The sequence below is a fragment of the Heterodontus francisci genome, chromosome 20 (assembly GCF_036365525.1).
Source record: "Heterodontus francisci isolate sHetFra1 chromosome 20, sHetFra1.hap1, whole genome shotgun sequence".
NCBI lineage: Eukaryota > Metazoa > Chordata > Chondrichthyes > Heterodontiformes > Heterodontidae > Heterodontus > Heterodontus francisci.
In genome coordinates, this window is record NC_090390.1 from 83900636 (window position 1) to 83923589 (window position 22954).

Genomic DNA, 22954 nt, shown 5'->3' on the forward strand with positions numbered 1-22954 from the left:
AGTTAGAAGCTCGGGAATAATTGGACCAGGGCACACATGCTAAATCAGTTCCCAGTAAATAGTTGAGGTCTTGACACAGATCCATGTGGGACATCACGAGTCACTTCCTGCCTATTAGAATACCTGCCCATTATCCCAGCTCTCTGTCTCCTGCTTCTCAGCCAATTTCCCAACCAGCTCAATAATTTACTTTTGATTCTATGAGCTGCAACTTTAGCTAACGTCTCCGATGAGGGAATTTATCAATTGCCTTCTGGAATTCCATATAAATAACATCTATAGACATTCCCCTGTCCACTACTTTAGTTACCTCTTCAAAAAAATTCAATTGGATTCATCAGGCATGACCTACCCTTTATAAATCCATGCTGGCGCTCTCTGATCAGCGGAAAAATCTCAACACACCCTATCCTTAATTATAGACGCTAGCAATTTCTCAACAACAGATGTTAGGCGAACTGATCTATACTTTTTTGGTTTCCTTCTCTTACCTTTTTGAGGTAGGTTTTAAGGTTCATATTAAAGGAGGAGCGAGGGGCTGAGAGACGGAGAGCTATTCAACCGACGGAGAGCTGGGAGGGAAATCCAGAGCCTCAGCAGGTGAAGGCGTGGCCTCCAATGGTGGAGCGATTAAAATCAGCAATGGTCAAGAGGCCAGAATTGGAGGAGCGCAGAAATCTCAAAGGGTCGTAGGGCTGGAGGAGGTTACAGAGATAGGGGTGGGTGAGGCAATGGAGTGATTAGGAAAAGAGGATGATAATTTAAAATATCAAGATGTTGCTCAACCTGGAGCCAATGTAGGTCAGCGAGCATAGAGGTGATGGGTGAATGGGACTTGACAATTCAGTTGATCAATGTAATAACATTATTAACAAAATGTGCAATTTTGTATAAATCCTTTGAAATTTCAGTTAGTGAGAAAACTGGCTGTTAAAAATAGTCGCACAAAATATTTTCAGAGGGTTGTGGGAACTGGCTTGCCAGATTTTGCAATCGGCGTGCAGAGTTGACATAGACAAAACCCATAATAACTGTGTGGACATAATAACTCATAATGGATAAATTTGACATAAACATGTGACAAAAAGGCGATGACAGAAAGTCAAGTGGCAAAAACAGGAAGTGCCTGCAGACCTGAGAATTTTTAAAAAGAGTATAGATGTTTAGTTATGTAGTTTTCAATCACCCCCAGTTAAAAATATTCTACAATTTCTCTGGTTTAATTGCATAGATCAGGCTCCTGGACAAAATGAAAATGAAGGCAGAGGGAAATTTGCCTGAACTGGACAAGGAATACGTGAGATTGAACACTCCATCTTTGTAGCTTTCTTTAGCGTGCGGTTATTTTAACTCTCCTGGTCTGTTCAACACCAGATGCCAGTGGGCTCCAGTTCTATATTTGCTGGGCATCACTGGTACCTCTCACACAGCCTTCATGCTGAGCTTTGGTTGTTCAACTGTTGATATCAGAGAATTGTTAGAACCTCTCTACAACCAAGGTACACACTCCCGCTTTCCAGCATAGCCCACTTGGTAATGATCAGGAGCAGGAATCCTGGCTCGTCGATCTTCCTCTCTCTATTCCAGAAACACAGAGGTCAATTTAGCACTCCTACAACCCATTCCATCACAGATCACTGAACTCAACAGAGACCATGGATGGAACCTAGGATCTTCATTCTCTAGATGGGTCAGTCCCACACTGGGTAGTTTATCTCACTGAACCATTGGAGATCCCCATGCAAGTGTTTGATGGGACAGTGTAGAGGGAGCTTTACTCTGTATCTAACCCGTGCTGTACCTGCCCTGGGAGTGTTTGATGGGACAGTGTAGAGGGAGCTTTACTCTGTATCTAACCCCGTTTTTTTTTTCTTTTTTTTTGTAGAGGGAGCTTTACTCTGTATTTAACCCCGTGCTGTACCTGTCCTGGGAGTGTTTGATGGGGACAGTGTAGAGGGAGCTTTACTCTGTATCTAACCCCGTGCTGTACCTGTCCTGGGAGTGTTTGATGGGGACAGTGTAGAGGGAGCTTTACTCTGTATCTAACCTCGTGCTGTACCTGTCCTGGGAGTGTGACTGAATAAGCAGAATAGTGTATTCCTTGCCTGTCAAATCTCACTTCTTGCTGAGAACATTGCCACCACAAATTTTAAGTAAGACTCTTTATCTAAATCAGTCCCACATTGCAAAGTTCTTCTGATGTGAGCAGTTTGCTGTTTTACTTCTTTCTGCTTGGAACAGGAAAGTGGTCACGTGCAATCGGGGGCTGTTGATTCCTCCCCTCTGAACCAGTTCAGCGGCAAACACCCCGAACAGGCAGACAGACATCAAACACCAGCTCAGAAAAAAAGGAAAAGCAGTTTCCATGAGAACTGGGAAACTGAGCGGAGACGGGTAAAAGTTGTAATTCCTGGGGAAGCTGTTGCCGCTGCCTTGATTCTTTCTTGGCACACTGCACCGAAGTGACACTGGCTCACTGTCGTCAAAAATCACATTCTGTGTCTGTGATTCCATCACACAGTGATGGGACGTGGGTCTGCGTCTGTGTCTCGGGTTCCCTCACATGGTGATGGGATGCAGGTCTGTGCTCTTAGGGTATGGTCGGAGGTCAATATTCACACTCAGAGTCCATGGGTAGGCTAATAACACAAAATCAGCCCAGCTTCCTGCATCAGGCCATTATCCAGCATACCCTGGTGAAAAGTGTAAAAACCTGCTCGTGTGAGGAAAGCATCAGGTACAATTGCAATGCCCTCACAGTGGAATAGCCTGCCAAGATTCACTGTCTGGACTCACATACAGCCACCTCTAAGATTCTCTAGATAAGAGTGATTGTAACATGATAGAATTTCACATTCAGTTTGAGGGCGAGAAGTTTGGGTCTGAAACTAGTGTCTTAAACTCAAATAAAGGCAATTACAGGGTATGAAGACAGAATTGGCTAAAGTGTACAGGGAAAATAAGTTAAATGGTAGGACAATAGAGAAGTAGTGGCAGCCATTGAAGGAGATATTTCATAATTCTCAACAAAGGTATATTCCATTGAGAAAGAAAGACTCTTTGAAAAGGATGTACGATCCATGGCTAACTAAGGAAGTTAAGGATGGTATCAAATTGAAAGAAAAGGCGTATAATGCTGCAAAGATTAGTGGTAGGACAGATGATTAGGAACATTTTAGAAACCAGCGAAGAATGACAAAAAAAAAGAGGGAGAAATTAGAGTATGAGAGGAAACTAGCAAGAAATATAAAAACAGACAGTAAAAGCTTCTACAAATATATAAAAAGGAAGAGAGTAGCTAAAGTAGATGTTAGTCCATTAGAGGATGAGACTGGGGAATTAATAACGGGAAACAGGAAATGACGGAGAGTTTGAACAAGTATTTTGTTTCTGTCTTCACAGTAGAAGACACAAAAAGCATCCCAAGAATAGTAGAAAATCAGGAGGCAAAAGGGAGGGAGGAGCTTAAAACAATCACTAACACTAGAGAAAAAGCACTAGGAAACCTAATGGAACTAAAGGCTGACAAGTCCCCTGGACCTGATGACCTGCATCCTAGGGTCTTAAAAGAAGTGGCTGCAGAGATAGTGGATGCACTGGTTGTAATCTTTCAAAATTCCCTAGATTCTGAAAAGGTCCCAGCAGATTGGAAAACCACAAATGTAAAACCTCTATTCAAGAAAGTTGGGGGGGGCGACAGAAAGCAGGAAACTATAGGACAGTTAGTCCAAAATCCATCATTTGGAAAATGCTAGAATTCATTATTAAGGAAGTAGTAGCTGGATATTTAGAAAATCATGATGCAATCAAGCAGAGTCAAAGGGAAATTGTGTTTGACAAATTTGTTACAGTTCTTTGAGGATGTAACAAGCAGGGTGGATAAAGGGGAACCAGTAAATGTTGTGTATTTCAATTTCCAAAAGGCATTCGATAAGGTGCCACTTAAAAGGTAACTACACAAGAAAAGAGCTCATGGTGTTATCCCACTAACTAACGGGAAACAGAGTTGGGATAAATGGGACATTTTCAGGTTGGCAACTGTAACTAGTGGAGTGTCACAGGGATCAGTGCTGGGGCCTGAACTACTTACGGTCTATATTAATGACTTGGATGAAGGGACCGAGTGTATTGTAGCTAAATTTGTGGACAATATAAAGATAGGCAGGAAAGCAAGTTTTGAGGAGGACATGAAGTGTCTGCAAAGAGATACAGATATGTTAAGTGAGTGGGCAAAAATTGGCAGATGGCATATAATGTAGGAAAATGTGAGGTTGCCCACTTTGGCAGGAAGAATAGAAAAGCAGAATATTGTTTAAATGCCGAGAGAGTGCAGAATGCTGTGGTACAGAGGGATCTGGGTGTCCTTGAAAATACATGGTGCTAACTGGTTTTCCATTTTGGATACTGGTGAGGGCAAGGGTTCCTCAGATGAGTGCAGCAAGAGCCAAGTCAATGGCACCATGGGTGACTCAGCTGCACAGGATGGGAGGAAGAAGAATGGAAGGGCAATAGTGATAGGGGATTTGTAAGAGGAACAGGCGTTTCTGCAGCCGCAGATGTGACACCAGGATGGTGTGTTGCCTCCCCCATGCCAGGGTCAAGGATGTCACAGAGCGGCTGCAGGACATTCTTCTGGGGGACGGTGAACAACCAGAGGTTGTGGTCCACATTGGTACCAACAACGTAGGTAAGAAGAGGGATGAGGTCCTGAAAGCAGAGTTTAAGGAGTTAGGAAAGAAATTAAAAAGCAGGACCTCGAAAGTAGTAATCTCAGGATTACTCCCAGTGCCACGTGCTAGTAAGCATAGGAATAGGAGGATTAAGCGATTTAACATGTGGCTGGAGAATTGGTGCAGGAGGGAGGGCATCAAATTTCTGAGACATTGGTTCGGGTTCTGTGGTAGGTGGGACCTGTACAAGATGGACAGGTTGCACCTTAGCAGGACTGGGACAAATATCCTCGCAGGGAGATTTGCTAGTGCTGTTGGGGAGGGTTTAAACTAAATTGTCAGGGGGTTGGGAACCTGAGAGGGAGCTCAGATTGGAGGGAAGCAAAACTGGTAACAGCAAGTAGAGAAGTAGTAAGTAGTAAGCAAAATTGGAAGGCAGACGAGGTGCAGGCAAACATCAAATAGGATCGGAATGAGGAATAATGTTAAGACAAAATTAAGGACACTCTATCTGAATGCATGCAGCATTCGCAACAAGATAAATGATTTGAAAGCACAAATAGAGGTAAATGGGTATGATTTAATTGCCATTATGATGACCAGGACTGGGAATTGAATATTCAGGGATATCTGTCATTTAAGAGGGATAGGTCGAGGGGAAAAGGAGGTGGGGTAGCGCTGTTAATAAGGGACAAGATCAGTACATTAGTGAGAGAGGATCTTAGATCGAAGGAGCAAGATGTAGAATCAGTTTGGGTGGAGCTAAGAAACAGCAAGGGACAGCAAACATTGGCGGGAGTTGTTTATCGGCCACCAAACTGTAGTGGTATTGTTGGGCACGGTATAAATCAGGAAATTAGAGCAGCATATAGCATGGGCAATCCAGTAATAATGGGCGACTTCAATTTACATGTGGAGTGGGTAAATCTAATTAGCACTAATGCTGTGGAGGATGACCACACCTTAAGACCATGTGAATTAGGAGCAGAAGCAGGCCATTCAGCCCGTTGAGCCTACTCCGCCATTTAATAAGATCATGGCTGATCTGTTTCTGTCTCGAATTCCCCACTCCCATCTTCCCCCGATAATTTTGATTCCCTTGCCTAACAAGAATCTATCTACCTCCGCCTTAAAAATATTCAATGACCCAGCCTCCACCACCTTCTGAGGCAGAGAATTCCGAAGTCCTTGAATTCCTGGAGTGTGTACAAAATGGGTTTCTGGAGCAGTATGTTGAAGAACCAACTAGGGATCGGGCTATTTTAGATTTAGTATTATGCAATGAGAAAGGACTCATTAATAACCTTGCTGTAAAGGAGCCAAAAGGAAATAGTGACCACAATATGATAGAATTCTACATTAAGTTTGAAAGAGATATAGTTCATTCTGAAACTAGGATCTTAAATCTGAACAAAGGAAACTATGAAGGTATGAGGAGGTAGATTGGGAAAATACATTGAAAGATTTGACGGTAGACAGGCAATGGCTAGTATTTTAAGAAGTGTTGCATGGTTTTCAACAAATATACATTCCTCTGAGACACACAACAGGAAAGGTGATTAAACCATGGCTAACAAAAGAAGTTAAGGATTGCATTAGGTCAAAGGAACTGACTTATAAGTTCGCCAGAAAAAGTGGTAAGCCCGAGGGTTGCGAGCAATTTAGAATCCAGCAAAGGAGGACCAAGAAACTGATAAAGAAAGGGAAAAGAGATTATGAATGCAAGCTAGCTAGAAACATAAGACTGAGATGAGGAGGAACTTGTTATTCACAGGGTGGTGAATCTGTGGAATTCTCGACTGCAGAGGGCTGTGGAAGCTCAATCATTGAGCATGTTCAAGACAGAAATCAATAGATTTCTGAATACTAACATCATCAAGGGATATGAGGATAGTGGGGAAAAGTGACGTAGAGGTAGATGATCAGCCATGATCTGTTTGAATGATGGAGCAGGCTTGATGGGCCGAATGGCCTACTCCTGCTCCTATTTCTTATGTTCTTGCCTGAGGGTGGGACTGGAGGGTGACCGGTACCTGTTGAAGCCAGCGATGAGTCAGCATCTTGAGGGGAATATGGGAGAGGATTGCAGGCAGTCCCACTACACAGTTCACCTTCTGATCCCGGTCTCTGATTCTTTTTCCAGGTTTATAATCTCCGTCGATTGTCCTGTTTTCAGGAAATCGATGTTAAACAAATCCCAGACTCAGAGGAGAAAGGTCTCATCGGAGATTTCTCTAAAGTAAGAACCATCTTAGGCCCCATTCTTGATCCCGCTCTCTCTCTCTGTTCCTCAATCCCCATCTCCCTCCCTCTCCTATTCCCTGTTACACCCTCCCTGCCCTCCCCTCTCCTGCTCCCTGTTACTCAAATCCTGGTCCCTTCCTCTCCCATTCCCTGTTCTCCCCTTCCCAGCTCTCCTCTTTCCTGCTCCCTGTTATTCAAATCCCATTCCCTGCGTCTCCCATTCTCTGTTACTCACTTCACATCTCCATTCCTCTCCTACTCCCCATTACACCCACCCCACCTCCTTCCTGCACACTGTGTAGAGGGAGCTTTGCTCTGTATCTAACTTTTTTTTATAAGGTTGCCTTTAAACCCCAGGCCTCTTTTATATATTTTTTGTCGAGGGGGCCTTTATTCCTCAGGCCCCCTTTATATACATATTTTAAAAATAACTTTATTAAAAACAGATAAATAAACCAAAAAAAACCCTCAAATTAAAATGCCGTTCTCGGCGTCGACAATGCATTCCAGTCCCTGCGGTGCCCACCGGACGTGGAAGGCCTCAAGCGCACCGGCGGACACCGCATGCTCCTTCTCCAGGGACACCCGGGCGCGAACGTAACCGCGGAAGAGGGGCAGGCAATCAGGGAGGAGGGAACCCCCGATGGCCCGCAGCCTGGACCTGTGAATTGACACCTTGGCCAGGCCCAGGAGCAGACTGACGAGGAGATCCTCCTCCCGGCCCACCCCCCTCCGTACCGGGTGCCCGAAGATCAGGAGCATGGGACTGAAGTGCAACCAAAACCTGAGAAGCAGCCCCTTCAGATACTCAAAGAGGGGCTGCAACCTCGCACACTCCGTATATACATGGAACACGGACTCGTCCAGGCCGCAGAAAGTACAGGCTATTTCATGGGACTGCCCTGTGCAACACCCTCCACCCCAGGTCCCCGATGTAAAGGGGGAGGACTCCCGCATAGAGAGACCTCCATCGGGGTTTCCCCTCGCCGCCAGATGGCAACACGGATCGCCAGGGCGGTCGGCGGGGGTGCGCCCTGACTGGAGGCGACCATGTTCCAGACTTTGAATAGATCCCGGTAAAAGACAGGCAACTCCCTCAGAGAGGCGTGGCTAACGGACTCTGCTGGGAGCTGCCTGTCGTCTTGAAGGCAGTGACACGGGCAGAAAAAATACGTCGCCAGTGCACACCATCTGGGAGGACGCTCGACGTACAGGTATCTCTGCAGGGTCCGAAATTGGAGTGTCGCAGCCTGGGTTCGGACGCACACCAGCGACTGGCCGCCCTCCTCGATCGGGAGACTCAGGACCGCAGCAGGGACCCAGTGTTTCATCTTGCCCCAGTAGAAATCGCCGAGCTTCTTCTGGATCTTGGTGGTGAATGCAGGGGGCGGGGCCAAAGTGACCAACCGGTGCCACAGTATCGAGGCCACCAGTTGGTTTATGACTAGCGCTCGGCCCCTGTAGGAAAGCACTCGGAGCAGTCCTGTTCAACGCCCCAGCCAAGTGATGACTTTCGCCTCCAACACCTGCCAGTTTGCCGGCCAGGCTTCCTCAGCGGGACTAAGGTGGACTCCCAGATAGAGGAGGTGCGTGGTGCTCCACGCAAAAGGTGTCAACTCCTCCGGCAGGGAGTCCACCTGCCATTGACCCACCAGGAGCCCAGAACATTTCTCCCAATTGATCCTTGCGGAGGACACGGCAGAAAAGGTCTGCTGGCAGTCAGGCATCCTCCACAAGTCAACGGGATCTGTGATTGCGAGGAGCACGTCGTCGGTATAAGTCAAGAGGACGACCCGCATGGCCGGCTCGCGCAGAGCCAATACCGTCAACCTCCTGCGAAGCAGGCACAGGAAGGGCTCCAAGCAGAAGGTGTACAATTGGCCGGACATGGGGCATCCCTGACGCACTCCTCTCCCAAAGTGAAGGGGCACCATCAAGGACCCATTAACTTTGACTAGACACTCTGCGGTGGCGTATAAAAGTCGGACCCGGGCCACGAAATGCGGCCCGAGTCCGAAAGCGCGCAGAGTCCTGAAAAGATATTTATGATCCACCCTGTCGAATGCCTTCTCCTGATCGAGGGAGAGAAAGGCGACCGACTGACCAGTCCTCTGGGAAAGATGGATCAGGTCCCGGACCAGGTGGATGTTGTCCTGGATGGACCGGCCCAAGACCGTGTAGGACTGGTCGGGGTTGGATCATGTGGGCCAGCACGGAGCCCAGGCGGGTAGACGTAGCTCGTGCAAAGATCTTGTAATCCGTGCTGAGGAGGGAGACTGGACGCCAGTTTTTAAGCAGGCGGAGATCACCCCTCTTCGACAGCAGGACAATGACTGCCCTGCGCCACGAAAGGGGCATCTCCCCGGTCGCCAGGCTTTCCACCAGGACACGTGCGTAAACGTCCCCTAGGATGTCCCAGAACGCCCTGAGGAACTCCACGGTCAACCCATCCAGCCCCGGGGATTTGCCCTTCGACGCCCTCCGGGCTGACCTGCAGCAGTTCCTCCCACAAACTCTGCACGCGTCCTCGTTGGGTGGATCTGGAGAGAACAACACACTGTAATAAGTACCGACCAGGAGGCCCATTCCCTCTGGATCCGTGATGGAGGATCCGTCATCGGCCAGCAGCTCAATGAGCTATTTACGGACCCCCCGCCATTTTTCCAGCGAGTAGAAGAAGGGTGAGGCGCGGTCCAAATCTTCCAGGATCTGGATCTGCGACCTCACATTTGCACCACCGGATCCCATGAGCTGCAGGTCCCTCAGCACGCCCTTCTTCTCTTTGTACGCCTGCCACAGGGCCGGGACCGCGACGGCATGACCGAGGCGGGTCTCCAAGTCAAGCACCTCCCTCTCTAGGCGCCCGATCTCGGCTTCCCGCCTCTTGGTCGACCCCTTCGCGTACTCCTGACAGAAGACGCGGATGTGAGTCTTGCCCACATCCCACCATAGCCTCAAGGAGGGGAAGCCCCCCCTGCTTCCTTCTCCAGTCGGCCCAGAATCGACGGAACGAGTCCCGGAATCGCTCGTTCTCCAGCAGCCGGTTGTTAAAGTGACAGTACGCGGACCCCGCCCGCGTGCGCAGCGGAGTGAACTCCACCTACACCAGGCGGTGGTCTGAGCACGGCGCCAGCCGCATGGAGGCCGCCGAGACGCGGGAGACGAACGCCTGCGAAAAGTAAAGGTGGTCAATTCGGGACCCTCCTCCTCCAGACCTCCACGTGAAGGCGCTGGAGTCAGGATGGAGATTCCACCAGACATCCACCAAGTTGAGGGAGCTGATCAGTCTCCTCAACTTCGCCACAAACGCTTGGCCACGCTGGGGACCGGAGCGATCTCCCACCTCGAGAGTGCAGTTAAAATCCTCACCGAGGATGATGCACTCACCACTATCGATGGCACTCAAGAGAGCGGACACTTCTTCAAAGAAGCACGCCTGCAACGCGCCGGGCCTGGGCACGTACATGTTCACAAGGTGGAGCGGCACGCTACCCAGGCGAATGGCAAGGTGGAGCAAACGGCCCAGCACTAGCTCCTTGACCCCCAAGATCTCCAGCTGAAAAGTTGGGGCCAACAAGATAGCCACCCCACTAGAAATAGGGGTGAGGTGACTCATGTAGACCCCACCCTGCCACTCCAGGAGCCAGGTGGCTTTGTCTCCCGGAACGGTGTGGGTTTTCTGCAGAAAGCTCACCGCATATCTCCCTTCCCTGAGGACTGAGAGATTGTGAAATCTGCGGTGAGACCCCCTGCTGATGTTGATGTTGAGGCTGGCTATGGTTATCTTTATGTCAAAGGTACTTAAAAACCGTCACCAACACCTCACTGTGAGGAGGGAGCGGAAGTGCACCGGACGTCCCGGCCGCGCCAGCTGGTCCCGCCTCCATCACGATCCCACCCCCAGGATCAATGGCGGAGGAGTTCTCTCTGGGTTCTAGAATGGAACTGGAGCCTGTGGGTACCAGCGGTTTAGGACCCCTCTCCACCTCCGTCCTCAGGCCAATGAGCAATCCAGGGGAGATGGAAATTCCCGACTCCGGAATTCCAGCCGGAGCCGAGACCGGAGGTGGAGGGAGGAGGCCATCTCCTGCTCCGCCAGCGCCCACAGGTCCAGCAGATGGGGCAGCATTTTCAGTTATAACCGGGTCGGGTGTCTTTTGGTTTAGAGTGGATTCTGGCTGGGAGGGACGACCCTTTAGGGCCTCGTCCTCCCCTCCACTCAGGGCACCCGACCCAGTGGCAGAATGGGACGCTTCTCCAGGAGCGTCCCCAGACTCCCCCACCACAAGTAGGGCTCCACTTGCTCCCACAGGAGGGGCTGCATGTACAGGGGCCTCCCCCTCCCCTCCATCCTGAGGAATAGAGAGCTCCTGCCCAGACTTTGCAGCCTTGATGCTGGTAGTGGCAGGGGGAACCTGGGGACCTGAACCAGGAGACAGCTCCCCTCCAACATATGGGCCCTGCATCTCAGGGCCCTGAGTTACCTCCATGGAGGGGTGCCTTCTCTTTCTCCTGGGCGCAGAGGCTCAGAGACCTCCATGTCTTCAGAGGTCTCCGCCTCCGCACCCTCCTTTTTTTTAGTTACTCTGGGCCTGAGCCCAGCCCTGGGACAGGTGGATTCCCTGGGAGCCGGCCTTGGGCTAAGCTTAGGCTCGGGTTGTGTCACGGAGTCGAGGGGACGAGCCTCTCGGTGTTTACTTTTCCTCCGTGTCTTCCTTCCACTCAGATGGGCACTCCCCTCCCCACCGGAGGCTGTGAAAACCACAGCCTCCAGAACCGACTGAGCGGTGTCTGTTGGATATGTGGAAGGAGTGGGAAGAGGTGCATTGGCGACACCCTGGGCCGCCGAGGTGGAGTTGGCAGCCGGGAGGTTGGAGCAGTTCTTATGAACATGCCCCACCCCCTTGCAGACATGGCACCGCACCCTGTCTGAGGTCCAGAAGACGCGGTAGGCCGTCCCCTGGAACTCTACATTGAAATGGCCCTCTGTGACTTCCTCACGCGCCAGCTGCATAAATAGCTGGTGGCGGAAGGAGTAGACATGTCGGAGGCTGTGCTCCCGAAGACTGAGCGGGATTGGGGTGATCCCCGACCTCACCTCCCCCAGATGGTGCAGGTGGGGGAGGAGGAGCTCACTGGGAATGAAGGGTGGGATATTTGATAACATTATCCGCTGTGCAGTGGCCCCCAGAGGGTCCACTGGCAGGAAAGTCCCACCCACAGTGAGCCCTTTATTCAGGGCCAGGGACAGGGCCCGCTCAGTCTTCAGGAAGAACACAGCCTTCCCATACATTTTTGAGGCTGCCAATATGGCTGAGGGGCCGACAACCTTGGCCACTGCCTTAACGCAAGCCTCTATAGACATATTGGGGTGGGTGTAAGTCTTCACCCCATGCTTTGATGTCAATATTTTAAATGGTGACGGGGCCACAGGAACAGCTGCTGCAGCTGCTGCAGCATAGGAAGGCCCCGCCACCGGACAGGACTGTGAAGCCATGGGGTAGAAGAGTCACACCCACCATTGAGAGAAAAAATAAAAATAAAAATAGAAATCGAGAGAAAGGAATAACAAATAACAGCAACAAATTATCCCAAAAAGCACAGACTGGAGGGTATGGCTAGAGAGAGAGGCTGAACGAGAGGAAGGTCAGGAGGAATCAGTCTCTTTGCCGGTGTTAAATCAGGCAGTGCTTTTGCTGGTCTTCCAGTTGGTGGTCGGAGGGGGTATGATATCTTCACCTGGGACAGCTGTAACTGCCCAGGCACACTCTGCTTCTGATATGGTTTAAAACAGTTAAGAGAAAGTCTCTTCGCCTGGGCAGCTCCAGCTATCCCAGGCTAGCTCGTTGGGGTGGGGAGGGAGTTCCTATTCAATGCTGTTAAACACAGGAGCTCCCTGTTCAAACAAACAACCCCACACAAGGTCTTCCTGTCTCTTCCTTTCCCTCTCCTCACAACAATCAATGAAAGGGCTTCAAAACCCAAACACACAAGAGCTGTCAGTTCTTCAAGCCTCCTGATTTCTTCTTTCAGAATAAAGACAGATGGAAAACCTTTCTTTCAATCTCAGTCTCTCCCTCTTGCAGCAGTCACACAGCTTCCAGTCTCCAGCCTCTGCCCAGAGCTACAATCAGCTGAACCTCCTTAACCACTCAGCACCTCCAATTCGGCAGCAGCCAACCCCAGTGTAGTACCTGTCCTGGGAGTGTTTGATGGGGACAGTGTAGAGGGAGCTTTACTCTGTATCTAACCGTGTGCTGTACCTGCCATGGGGGTGGAACACTGAGTACCTGTAATTGGAAAGTGCTGCATTCCCAGTTGTGCCATACCTGACATTGTTGAACAGAAAACTCAGGGATTGAGAGAGATGATGATGATGTTGTGTCCTATTCCTTGCTTTAGGCCTGTATTCTACCAGTGGAAGAGGGGAAACATCAGGATCTGACATACATTTCTGCTCGCACAGTGAGTATTGCTTGGGCATTGGGAACAATTAACAGCTCACTGCCCCCCTGACTGATCAATCAGCAAAGAGTGTGTGAGGAACACCCCAGGAAACTCCCAGGTTCAATTCTTGGCCTAGATCTGAATGAACTGATCTGAGCCTGAGTGCCTTTAGGAGTAGTTCCTTTTGGCCTACTGCAGTGGTTCTTAGGAGGGAAATCCAGCCAGAGATGACGTTGAAGTCAGTTGAGGGCAGGATCCAAAGGAACAGGAGGAGGCCATTCAGCCCCTCGCACCTATTCCACCATTCAATGAGATCGTGGGTGATCTGTATGTTAAATGCTTCTACCCGCCTTGTTCCCGTAGCCATTAATGTCTTACGTAACACAAATCTATCATTCTCAGTTTTGACCCACACCCTTAACCTCTTTTTGGGGAGAGAATTCCAGATTTTCACTTCTTTTTATGTGAAGAAGTGCTTCCTGACATCAGCCCTGAATGGCCTGGTTCTAATTTTAAAGTTCTTTACATTGCTCTGGACACCCCCGCCCCCGACGAACCCAGCCCCCACTGCCGCCACGACCCCCCCCCACCCCCAGCGCCCACCGACCCCCCCCAACCGCCCACTGACCCCACCCCCACCGATGAACCCCCCCACCGTCCCCATGACCCCCCCACCCCCACTGCCCCCCTCCCCCCCACTTACCCCGCCCCCACCCACCGACGCTCCACCACCCACTGACCCTCCCCCACCACCGACCCCCCCTCACCGCCCACTAACCCCCCCCACCACCGACCCCCCCCACCGCCTACTGACCCTCCCCCACCACCGACCCCCCCCCCCACCGCCCACTGATCCCCCCCACCACCGACCCCCCCACCGCACACCGACCGCCCCCCCCCCCCTCACCGCGACACCCCCCCCCCCCACCCCGACAGCCTCTATTGGAAGAAGAGCAAGAGAGTCTAGGCCAATATTTATCCCTCAACCAACATCACTAAAAACAGAATATCTGGTCATTATCACATTGTGTGTGGGATCTTGCTGTGTGTAAATTGGATGCCATATTTCCTACATCACAACAGTGACTACACTTCAAAAAAATTACTTCATTGACTGTAAAGCACTTTGGGATATCCCGAGGGGGGTGAAAGGTGCTATAGAAATGCAAATTCTTTTTTTTCTCTCTGTATTCCAAAGCAATGATCTCACTAATATTCTGGGATATTTTGCAGGTAGCAGCTCTGCTGGACGGGGAGTTTGAACGTCTTATCGATGAGTATGTGATAGTAGATTGTCGCTACCCATACGAATATAATGGAGGGCACATTAAGGTTTGTTTCTTATTCATTGTAATGACGCGCGGTGTTGCGGGTGTGTTTTTCCACGCTCTCCACATTTCAGATTCTACATGGTAGTCCCTATCCCTCCACCTTATGCCACCCAAGCTGGTGGACGGAGGGTTGGTGGGGGAGGTGGAGGGTTGCTCTTTCCCTCCAGATTGTTTTATTCTCTCCATTCGACTCCCTATTCCTCACTGAGACTGAGAAACCCACGTCATAGAAACTGGACCTGCCACTCTGTGGTTGAGTTCTCATTCCCATTCCTGATCCAGCAGTCCTAGAGGACAGGATTGGGTTTGTCTATGAGTGATGCCTAGTGTGGTTGAATGACCTGCCAGTTTCTCACCATCTAGGCACGCTTGACCACATCGACAAATCGATCGAAAGGTGGGCCTGCACCAACGAAACTATTTCATTTTCCCCGATGTGATTCAGCTTCTTGTCTTGTCAGCTGTGGTTCAGTGGCTCACACTCCTGCCTCTGAGTCTGGAGGTTGTGGGGCTCAAATCCCACTCCAGAGCTAGAGCGCAAAAATCTAAGCGGATGCTCCAGTGCCAGTACTGAGTGAGTCCTGCACTGTCAGAGGTACCATCCTTCAGATGAGATGTTAAACTGACATCCCAGCTGGCCTCTAAGGTGGATGTGAAGAGATAACACAGTGTTTTATTGATGGAAGAGCAGGGGAGCTCTCCCCGGTGTCCTGGGTCTATATTTATCCCTCAATCAACATCACTAAAATGGATTGCCTGATCCTGACATTGCTCTTTGTGGGAGCTTGCTGTGCACTAATTGTCTGTCACATTTCCTACATTACAACACTTTGAAAAAAATGCCATTGGCTGTAAAGTGCTTCGGTACATCCTCAGGTTGTGAAAGGCGCTGTAGAAATGCAATCCTTTCCTTTCTGCTTTATCACAGAGAGGGAAATGGAAAATCTTCCATTCCGGGCATCAGTTCACTCTGAAGACTTTTCCCCATGTGTTTTTCAGGGAGCCCTGAACCTGTACACAGAGGAGCAACTCATCAACACATTCTTTCCACGTCACGCCTCACCTTGCCTCGGGAAGAAGTGCAGGGTCATCATCTTTCACTGCGAGTTTTCCTCTGAGCGAGGTCCCAAGTTGTAAGTGTCACTAAAACCCTGCTACTTTTGTTCGCTCCCTAGCTCTGACCACTCCTTTCTAGCTGCAGTCAGTCCCACACTTCAGAGTACCTTGTTCCAAAGGCCCAGTCTCCCTGTGTGAACCTAAGAGGTGAGCATTGCAAAGTTACTGACAATGGGAGACATCCAAACTGACCCCAAATCTGATTTCACCTTTATGCAACCTATATGGGGGTGGTGGGGGGGGTGGGGGGGTGTGGGGGAGGGGTGCGGGGAAGGGGTGCGGTGGGAGTGGTGCAGTGGGAAGGGGGTGTTGTGTGCTGTGTCTCAGTCGGTCACTCTCTCACCTCTGAGTCAGAAGGTTGTGTGTTAATGTCCCACTCCTGAGACTTGAGCACAAAATGCAGGCTGACGCTCCCAGTGCAGTACTAGCTGCTACATTTCCTACAGTACAACAGTGACTTCAAAAAGTACTTTATTGTGATAAATTAAGCGCTTTGGAACATCCTGAGGATTGTAAAAAGGAGCTATATAAATGCAAGTTCTTCCCTTCTTCCATTTTCTTGTCTCTTCCAACTTCACTCTAGTTGCACACATTACCTACCTGAGTAGGGAGTCGGTGGCGTAGTGGTAATATTACTGGACTAGTAATCCAGAGTGCCAGACCATTGTCGTGATTACACAGTGCTTTATTGATGGAAGAGCTGTGGGGGACACAGGTTCAAATCCCATCACAGCAACTGGTGGAACTTAAATTCAATTAATTAATTTTTAAAAATCTGGAATTGAAAGCTAGTCTAAGTAATGGTGTCATGAAACTATCGCGATTGTCATTAAAAACACATCTAATTCACTCATGTTCTTTCGGGAAGGAAATCAGCCACCCTTACCCAGTCTGGCCTACATGTGACTCCAGACCCACAGCAATGTGGTTGACTCTTAACTGCCCTCTGAAATGGCCGAGCAAGCCACTCAGTTGTCAAAGGCAATTAGGGATGGGCAACAAATGCTGGCTTTGCCAGCGATGCCCACATCCCATAAAAGAATTAAAAAATGGACAGTTAACTCAGTCCCAGGCCTGTGCCAATGATATTCAGGAGCCAGGCACACGAGAGGGTCTTGACTTCCGCGTGTACTTTTTGTTTCGATTCTCCAGCCGTGGGCTGAGTGTCTGCTTTACACCTGAGATCAGAGTCGAGTTTGGGGAAATCCCGGGTGTTGTATCCCACAACACACAACACAACCAAATCATGTGACATTAACATCAGCAGCTTGGAATCACATGGCATGTGTTGTGTGATTGGATTTTAAGTCACAAATGGCTGAAAAATGATGAACTAAACATCAGAAGGCTCGTACAAGGATTAAACCAGCGATCTTGGCGTTATTAACATCCATTCGAACCAACTGACACAAAGTTTATTCTCTTTTTCTTCTCCTCAGTTGTCGGAATCTCAGGAGAATGGACCGGAATGCAAATGTGTATCCCAGGCTCTGTTTTCCAGAATTGTACATATTAAAGGACGGATACAGGGAATTCTTCCAGGAGTTCGAGGTAACTCAACTGGGATTGGTACCAGTTAACAGGGTCAATGGAGAAAGTTCAGGAGCATCTGTTGGGATATTTAAACAGACAGAAACAGAAGAAGAATGTGAGAGATAGTTAGGGAGAGTGACCGAAACGGAGTGTGTGAGAGAGAGAGACAGAGATTAGGAGCGAGAGAGAGGGAGATAGAGAGGGTAAGACAGAGAAGAGAGAGAGGAAAAGACGATATGATAAATGGAGAGGGAAAGCAAGGAACAGAGAGAGACAGAGAGAGAGCGATAGAGTGCGAGACAGAGAATGAGAGCGAGAGCCACCAGGAACTTCCTTGGAGTTTCTCATGACCGGCCATGGTAATGTCGGTGAAAGATTGGCGGAAATCCCGATTATCCAGTGCATCTGGAGTTTACACCGATCTTCCGCCAAGTTGCATGGGCCAGTCAGGAGAAATGCCTGAGGAAATTGCTGGTGAGAGAGACGGAAAGAGAGAATGAGAGATAGAGAGGGAGAGAAAGAGACTGAGTGAGTGAGACAGAGAGAGTGAAAGATAGAGGGGTAGTAAAACAGAGATAGAGAGAGATACACTGAAGTACATACAGAATGAGTGAGAGATAGAAAAAGACACAAAGGGCCTTGGCAGAGATACAGGTACTGAGAGCGAGAGAGAGAGAGAAAGAGGAAGGCAAATAGACAGTTAAAGAGAGAAACCATAATTGAGAAGTGAAGGAATCAAGCAATGAGGGAATGTTGTAGTGAGAGAAATCAACAGACCAAGATGATGGCAAGAAAGAGAGAGATGGGCCAAAGAGGGAGATAGTTTGCACCAAGGCAGGTGATGAGCGATGGAGGTAGTTGTGTGCTTTCACTTGAATGCTGCCACATTTTAACCCCGTTTCTCTGTCGTGTAGACATTCTGTGAACCCCAGGGATACATCCAAATGCACCACAAGGACTACAGAGAGGAACTTCGCACAATCCGCAGGAAGGCGCATTCGGTGACCAGATATCGCAGGCGAAAGGAACTATTCAAAGTGGCAAATGGACGCTGAGAGGAGAGCAGGGGTCTCGGCTTCACAACTGACCTTTATGTTAATACCTTTTCTGGACTAAAGTCTCAAGGGACTGGTCACAATTAGTGTAGTCCTGCACGGGCAGGAGACCCCTGTCAGACCATTGAGAGTCTTTGCTTGGAGGTTAAACATATTCCATATTCAAAAAACAAAAATTGGACTGACTGTTTGCCCTCCAGTTGAAGCTGGAAGAATCTTACCACTGTATCTACTGTCCCATCAAACACTCCCAGGGCAGGTAGAGCACTGGGGTTAGATACAGAGTAAAGCTCCCTCTACACTGTCCCCATCAAACTCTCCCAGGCCAGGTACAGCACGGGGTTAGATACAGAGTAAAGCTCCCTCTACACTGTCCCCATCAAACTCTCCCAGGCCAGGTACAGCACGGGGTTAGATACAGAGTAAAGCTCCCTCTACACTGTCCCCATCAAACTCTCCCAGGCCAGGTACAGCAGGGGGTTAGATACAGAGTAATGGCCCTCCTATACTTTGCCAATAAACAAATTAAAAATGAAAATGTCATGCTGCAGTTTGTTTCTTGATCATTTTCAGTTTCTTTTTGGGTCAGATTTGGGAATGAGTGCAGTTGCACTGTTCTGTTTTAAAACACAGTGAATTTGCATCAGATTTTTCAGAGAAGGTCATACTTCATGAATTGAAGATGTTGCACTAAAGCTACATGAGCGAGTTTGTGGCAAGTCACAGCTCACTGTCGATTTGAACCCTTGCAGTCTCTGTAGTGAAGGTGCTCCAATGATGCTGTTCCACTAGGCAAGGAGTTCCAGGATTCCAGGAACAGTGAAGGAACGGTGTACCCATGTGCCTGCTGCTGTTGTCCTTCTAGGTGGTAGAGGTTGCAGGTTTGGAAGGTGCTGTCAAAGGAGGCTTGGTGAGTTGCTGCAGTGCAGCTTGTATATAGTACACACTGCTGCCACTGGGCGCTGGTGGTAGAGGGAGTGAATGTTTATGGTGGTGTCAGATTTAGAATCTTACTTATAATTTGTTCTTGGAGCAGACAATAAGAACTCAGACAAGGAGACACCTAATACAGTGATATCAGGATGATTTATTGCGGCCAAAAGCAATACTTAACAAATTGAAGGCAGTCGATATCCTAGTCCAGATGGCCTTTACTCTCCACTGGCTCTAATCGTACAGATGGCTCGTGACTCCTCTTGTCTCTTCCTTTGTCATCTTCAAATCTATGCACTGGACCTCTCCAGGTCTGTTCCTTTATTCTTTGTAGCCAGTGGCTCCTGCTATGCACTGATTGGTTGGTTCATGCATATCACTGTTTCAATTGGTCCTGCCATTTCGTTTGTCAGTAGTTCCGTCTGTACATTAATCATGATCACATGCAAAATAATGTGTACAAACAATCCATTATAACCTTGAGGTCCCTTAGATCATACATTTCCGGTGAGATTCATCCTGCTTTTCTGTTGCACTTTGATCATAACTTGTTACATAGTTTTCAATATCTGTTTGTTATTGGTCTGTATCACAAAGTACTTCTGATTGACTCAAACTGTACAGGCAGCATTTTTTCCAGTTAAGATACACAGCTAAAGTTAACTCTTCATTTACCAAAAGCCTATAGAATCATAGAAAGTTTACAACACAGAGGCCACTTGGCCCATCGTGTCTGTGCTGGCCGAAAAACAAGCGACCCAGTCTAATCCCACTTTCCAGCATTTGGGCCGTAGCCCTGCAGATTACGGCACTTGAGGTGCATTTCCAGACACCTTTTGAATGAGTTGAGGGTTTCTGCCTCAACTACCCTTTCAGGCAGTGAGTTCCAGATCCCCACCACCCTCTGGGTGAAAAAGTTTTCTCCCATCTCTCCTCTCATCTTACTACTTTTTAAGTCTATGCCCCCTCGTCACTGACCTCTCTGCTAAGGTGAATAGACCCTTCACCTCCACTCAATCCAGGCCCTTCAAAATTTTGTACATTTCAATCAGATCTCCCTTCAGCCTTCTCTGTTCCAAGGATAACAACCCCAGCCTATCCAATCTTTCCTCATAGCTGCATTTTTCCAGTCATGGCAACATCCTCGTAAATCTCCTCTGTACCCTCTCTAGTGCAATTACATCCTTTCTGTAATGAGGTGACCAGAACTGCACACAGTACTCAAGTTGTGGCCTAACCAATGAGTTATACAGTTCCAGCATAACCTCCCTGCTCTTATATTCTATACCTCGGTTAATAAAGGAAAGGATTCCATATGCCTTCTTAACCACCTTATCGACCTCTCCTGCTACCTTCAGGGATCTGTGGACATTTACTGCTGGGTCCCTCACTTCCTCTACACTTCTCAGTATTTTCCCATGAATCATGTATTCCTTTGCCTTGTTTGACCTCCCCAAATTCATCGCCTCACACTTCTCTGGGTTGAATTCCATTTGCCACTTTTCTGCCCATCTGACCAGACCATCAATATCTTCCTGCAGCCTACAGCTATCCCCTCACTATCTCCCACACATTCAATCTTTGTGTTGTCATCCAAATCATTAATATATACCACAAAAAGCAGGGGACCGAGTACTGAGACCTGTGGAACGTCACTGGAAACAGCCCTCCAGTCGCAAAAACACCCGTTAACAATTACCCTGTTTCCTGCCACTGAGCCGATTTTTGTATCCACCTTGCTGCATTTCCCTGAATCATGGGCTTTTATTTTTTTAACTAGTCTGCCATGTGGGACCTTGTCAAAAGCCTTGCAAAAATCCATGTAGACCACATCAACTGCACTACCTTCATCTATCTTCCTTTTTACTTCAAACAGTTCGATCAAGTTGGTCAGATAAGGTCTTCCCTTAACAATTCCATGCTGACTATCCTTGATTAACCTGTGCCCTTCTAAGTGACAGTTTATCCAGTCTCTCAGAATTGATTCCAATAATGTGCTCACTATTGCGGTTAGACTGACTGGTCTGTAATTATTCGGTCTTTCCTTCGCTCCCTTTTTAATCAGAGGTACAACGATCGCAGTCCTCCAATCCTCTGGCATCACACCTGTATCCAGTGAGGACTGGAAAATGATGGTCAGACCTTCCGCTATTTCCTCTCTTGCTTTTTTAACAGCCTGGGGTACATTTCATCCGACCCTGGTGTCATATCAACTTTCAAGGAAGCTAATCGCATTAATACTTCCTCTCACCCTCTGTTTATCACATCCAATACTTCATACCCCTCTTCCTTAACTACAATATCTACATTGTCCTCCTCTTTTGTGAAGACAGATGCAAAGTATTCAGTAAGAACAATACCAATATCTTCCGCCTCTACACATAGGTTACCTTTACACACAAACATACGAATTAGGAGCAGGATTAGGCCACTCGGTCCCTCAAGCCTGCTCCGCCATTCAATAAGTTCATGCTGAACTGATTACTCCACGTTTCCACCTACCCCCGATAACCTTTCACTCCCTTGCTTATCAAGAATCTATCTACCTCTGCCTTAAAAATATTCAAAGACTCTGCTTCCACCGCCTTTTGAGGAAGAGAATTCCAAAGACTCACAACCCTCTGAGAGAAAAAAATTCTCCTCATCTCTGTCTTAAATGGGCAACCCCTTATTTTTAAACAGTGACCCCTGGTTCTAGATTCTCCCACAAGGGGAAACATCCTTTCCACATCCACCCTGTCAAGATGCCTCAGGATCTTATATGTTTCAATCAAGTCGCCTCTTACTCTTCTAAATTCCAGCAGATACAAGCCTAGCCTGTCCAATCTTTCCTCATAAGACAGCCCACCCATTCCAGGTATTAGTCTAGTAAACTTTCTCTGTACTGCCTCCAACGCATTTACATCCTTCCTTAAATAAGGAGACCAGGACTGTACACAGTACTCTAGATGTGGTCTCACCAATGCCCTGTATAGCTGAAGCATAACCTCCCTACTTTTGTATTCAATTCCCCTCACGATAAATGATAGCATTCTATTAGCTTTCCTAATTACGTGCTGTACCTGCATACTAACCTTTTATGATTCATGCACTAGGACACCCAGATCCCTCTGCCTCTCAGAGCTCTGCAAACTCTCACCATTTAGATAATATGCTTTTTTTCATTCTTCCTGCCAAAGTGGACAATTTCCCACTTTCCCACATTATACTCCATCTGCCAGGTCTTTGCCCACTCACTTAACCTATCTATATCCCTTTGTAGCCTCCTTATGTCCTCTTCACGAGTTTCTTTCCTACCTACCTTTGTGTCATCAGCAAATTTAGCAACCATACCTTCAGTCTCTTCATCAAAGTCTTTTATATAAATTGTAAAAAGTTGAGGCCCCAGCACTGATCCCTGTGACACACCACTCTTTACATCTTGCCAACTAGAAAATTACCCACTTATGCCTACTCTCTGTTTCCTGTTAGCTAGCCAATCTTCTATCTAGGCCAATATGTTACCCCCTACACCATGAGCTTTTATTTTCCGCAATAACCTTTGATGTGGCACCTTATCAAATGGCTTCTGGAAATCTAAGTACAATACATCTACCTTTATCCACAGCACATGTAACTCCCTTAA

The 22954-nt window shown here is 48.3% G+C and overlaps 1 protein-coding gene across 4 annotated transcripts in view; it reads left to right on the top strand.

Moving 5' to 3' along the window:
• cdc25d (cell division cycle 25 homolog d) overlaps positions 1-18905 on the top strand; it is a 44588-nt gene extending 25683 nt beyond the window's left edge. For 2 of the 4 annotated variants that reach the window (XM_068053149.1, XM_068053150.1), the window contains exons 6-13: positions 1232-1297; positions 2242-2394; positions 6814-6909; positions 13317-13379; positions 14595-14693; positions 15692-15825; positions 17248-17359; positions 18256-18905. In XM_068053149.1, the coding sequence (XP_067909250.1) occupies positions 1232-1297; positions 2242-2394; positions 6814-6909; positions 13317-13379; positions 14595-14693; positions 15692-15825; positions 17248-17359; positions 18256-18396 (864 nt within the window). In that variant the 3' untranslated portion in view covers positions 18397-18905. The remainder of the gene's footprint in view (positions 1-1231; positions 1298-2241; positions 2395-6813; positions 6910-13316; positions 13380-14594; positions 14694-15691; positions 15826-17247; positions 17360-18255) is intronic. The other 2 variants (XM_068053152.1, XM_068053151.1) reach the window with 2 other exon arrangements.
• Positions 18906-22954: the final 4049 nt, after the last annotated feature.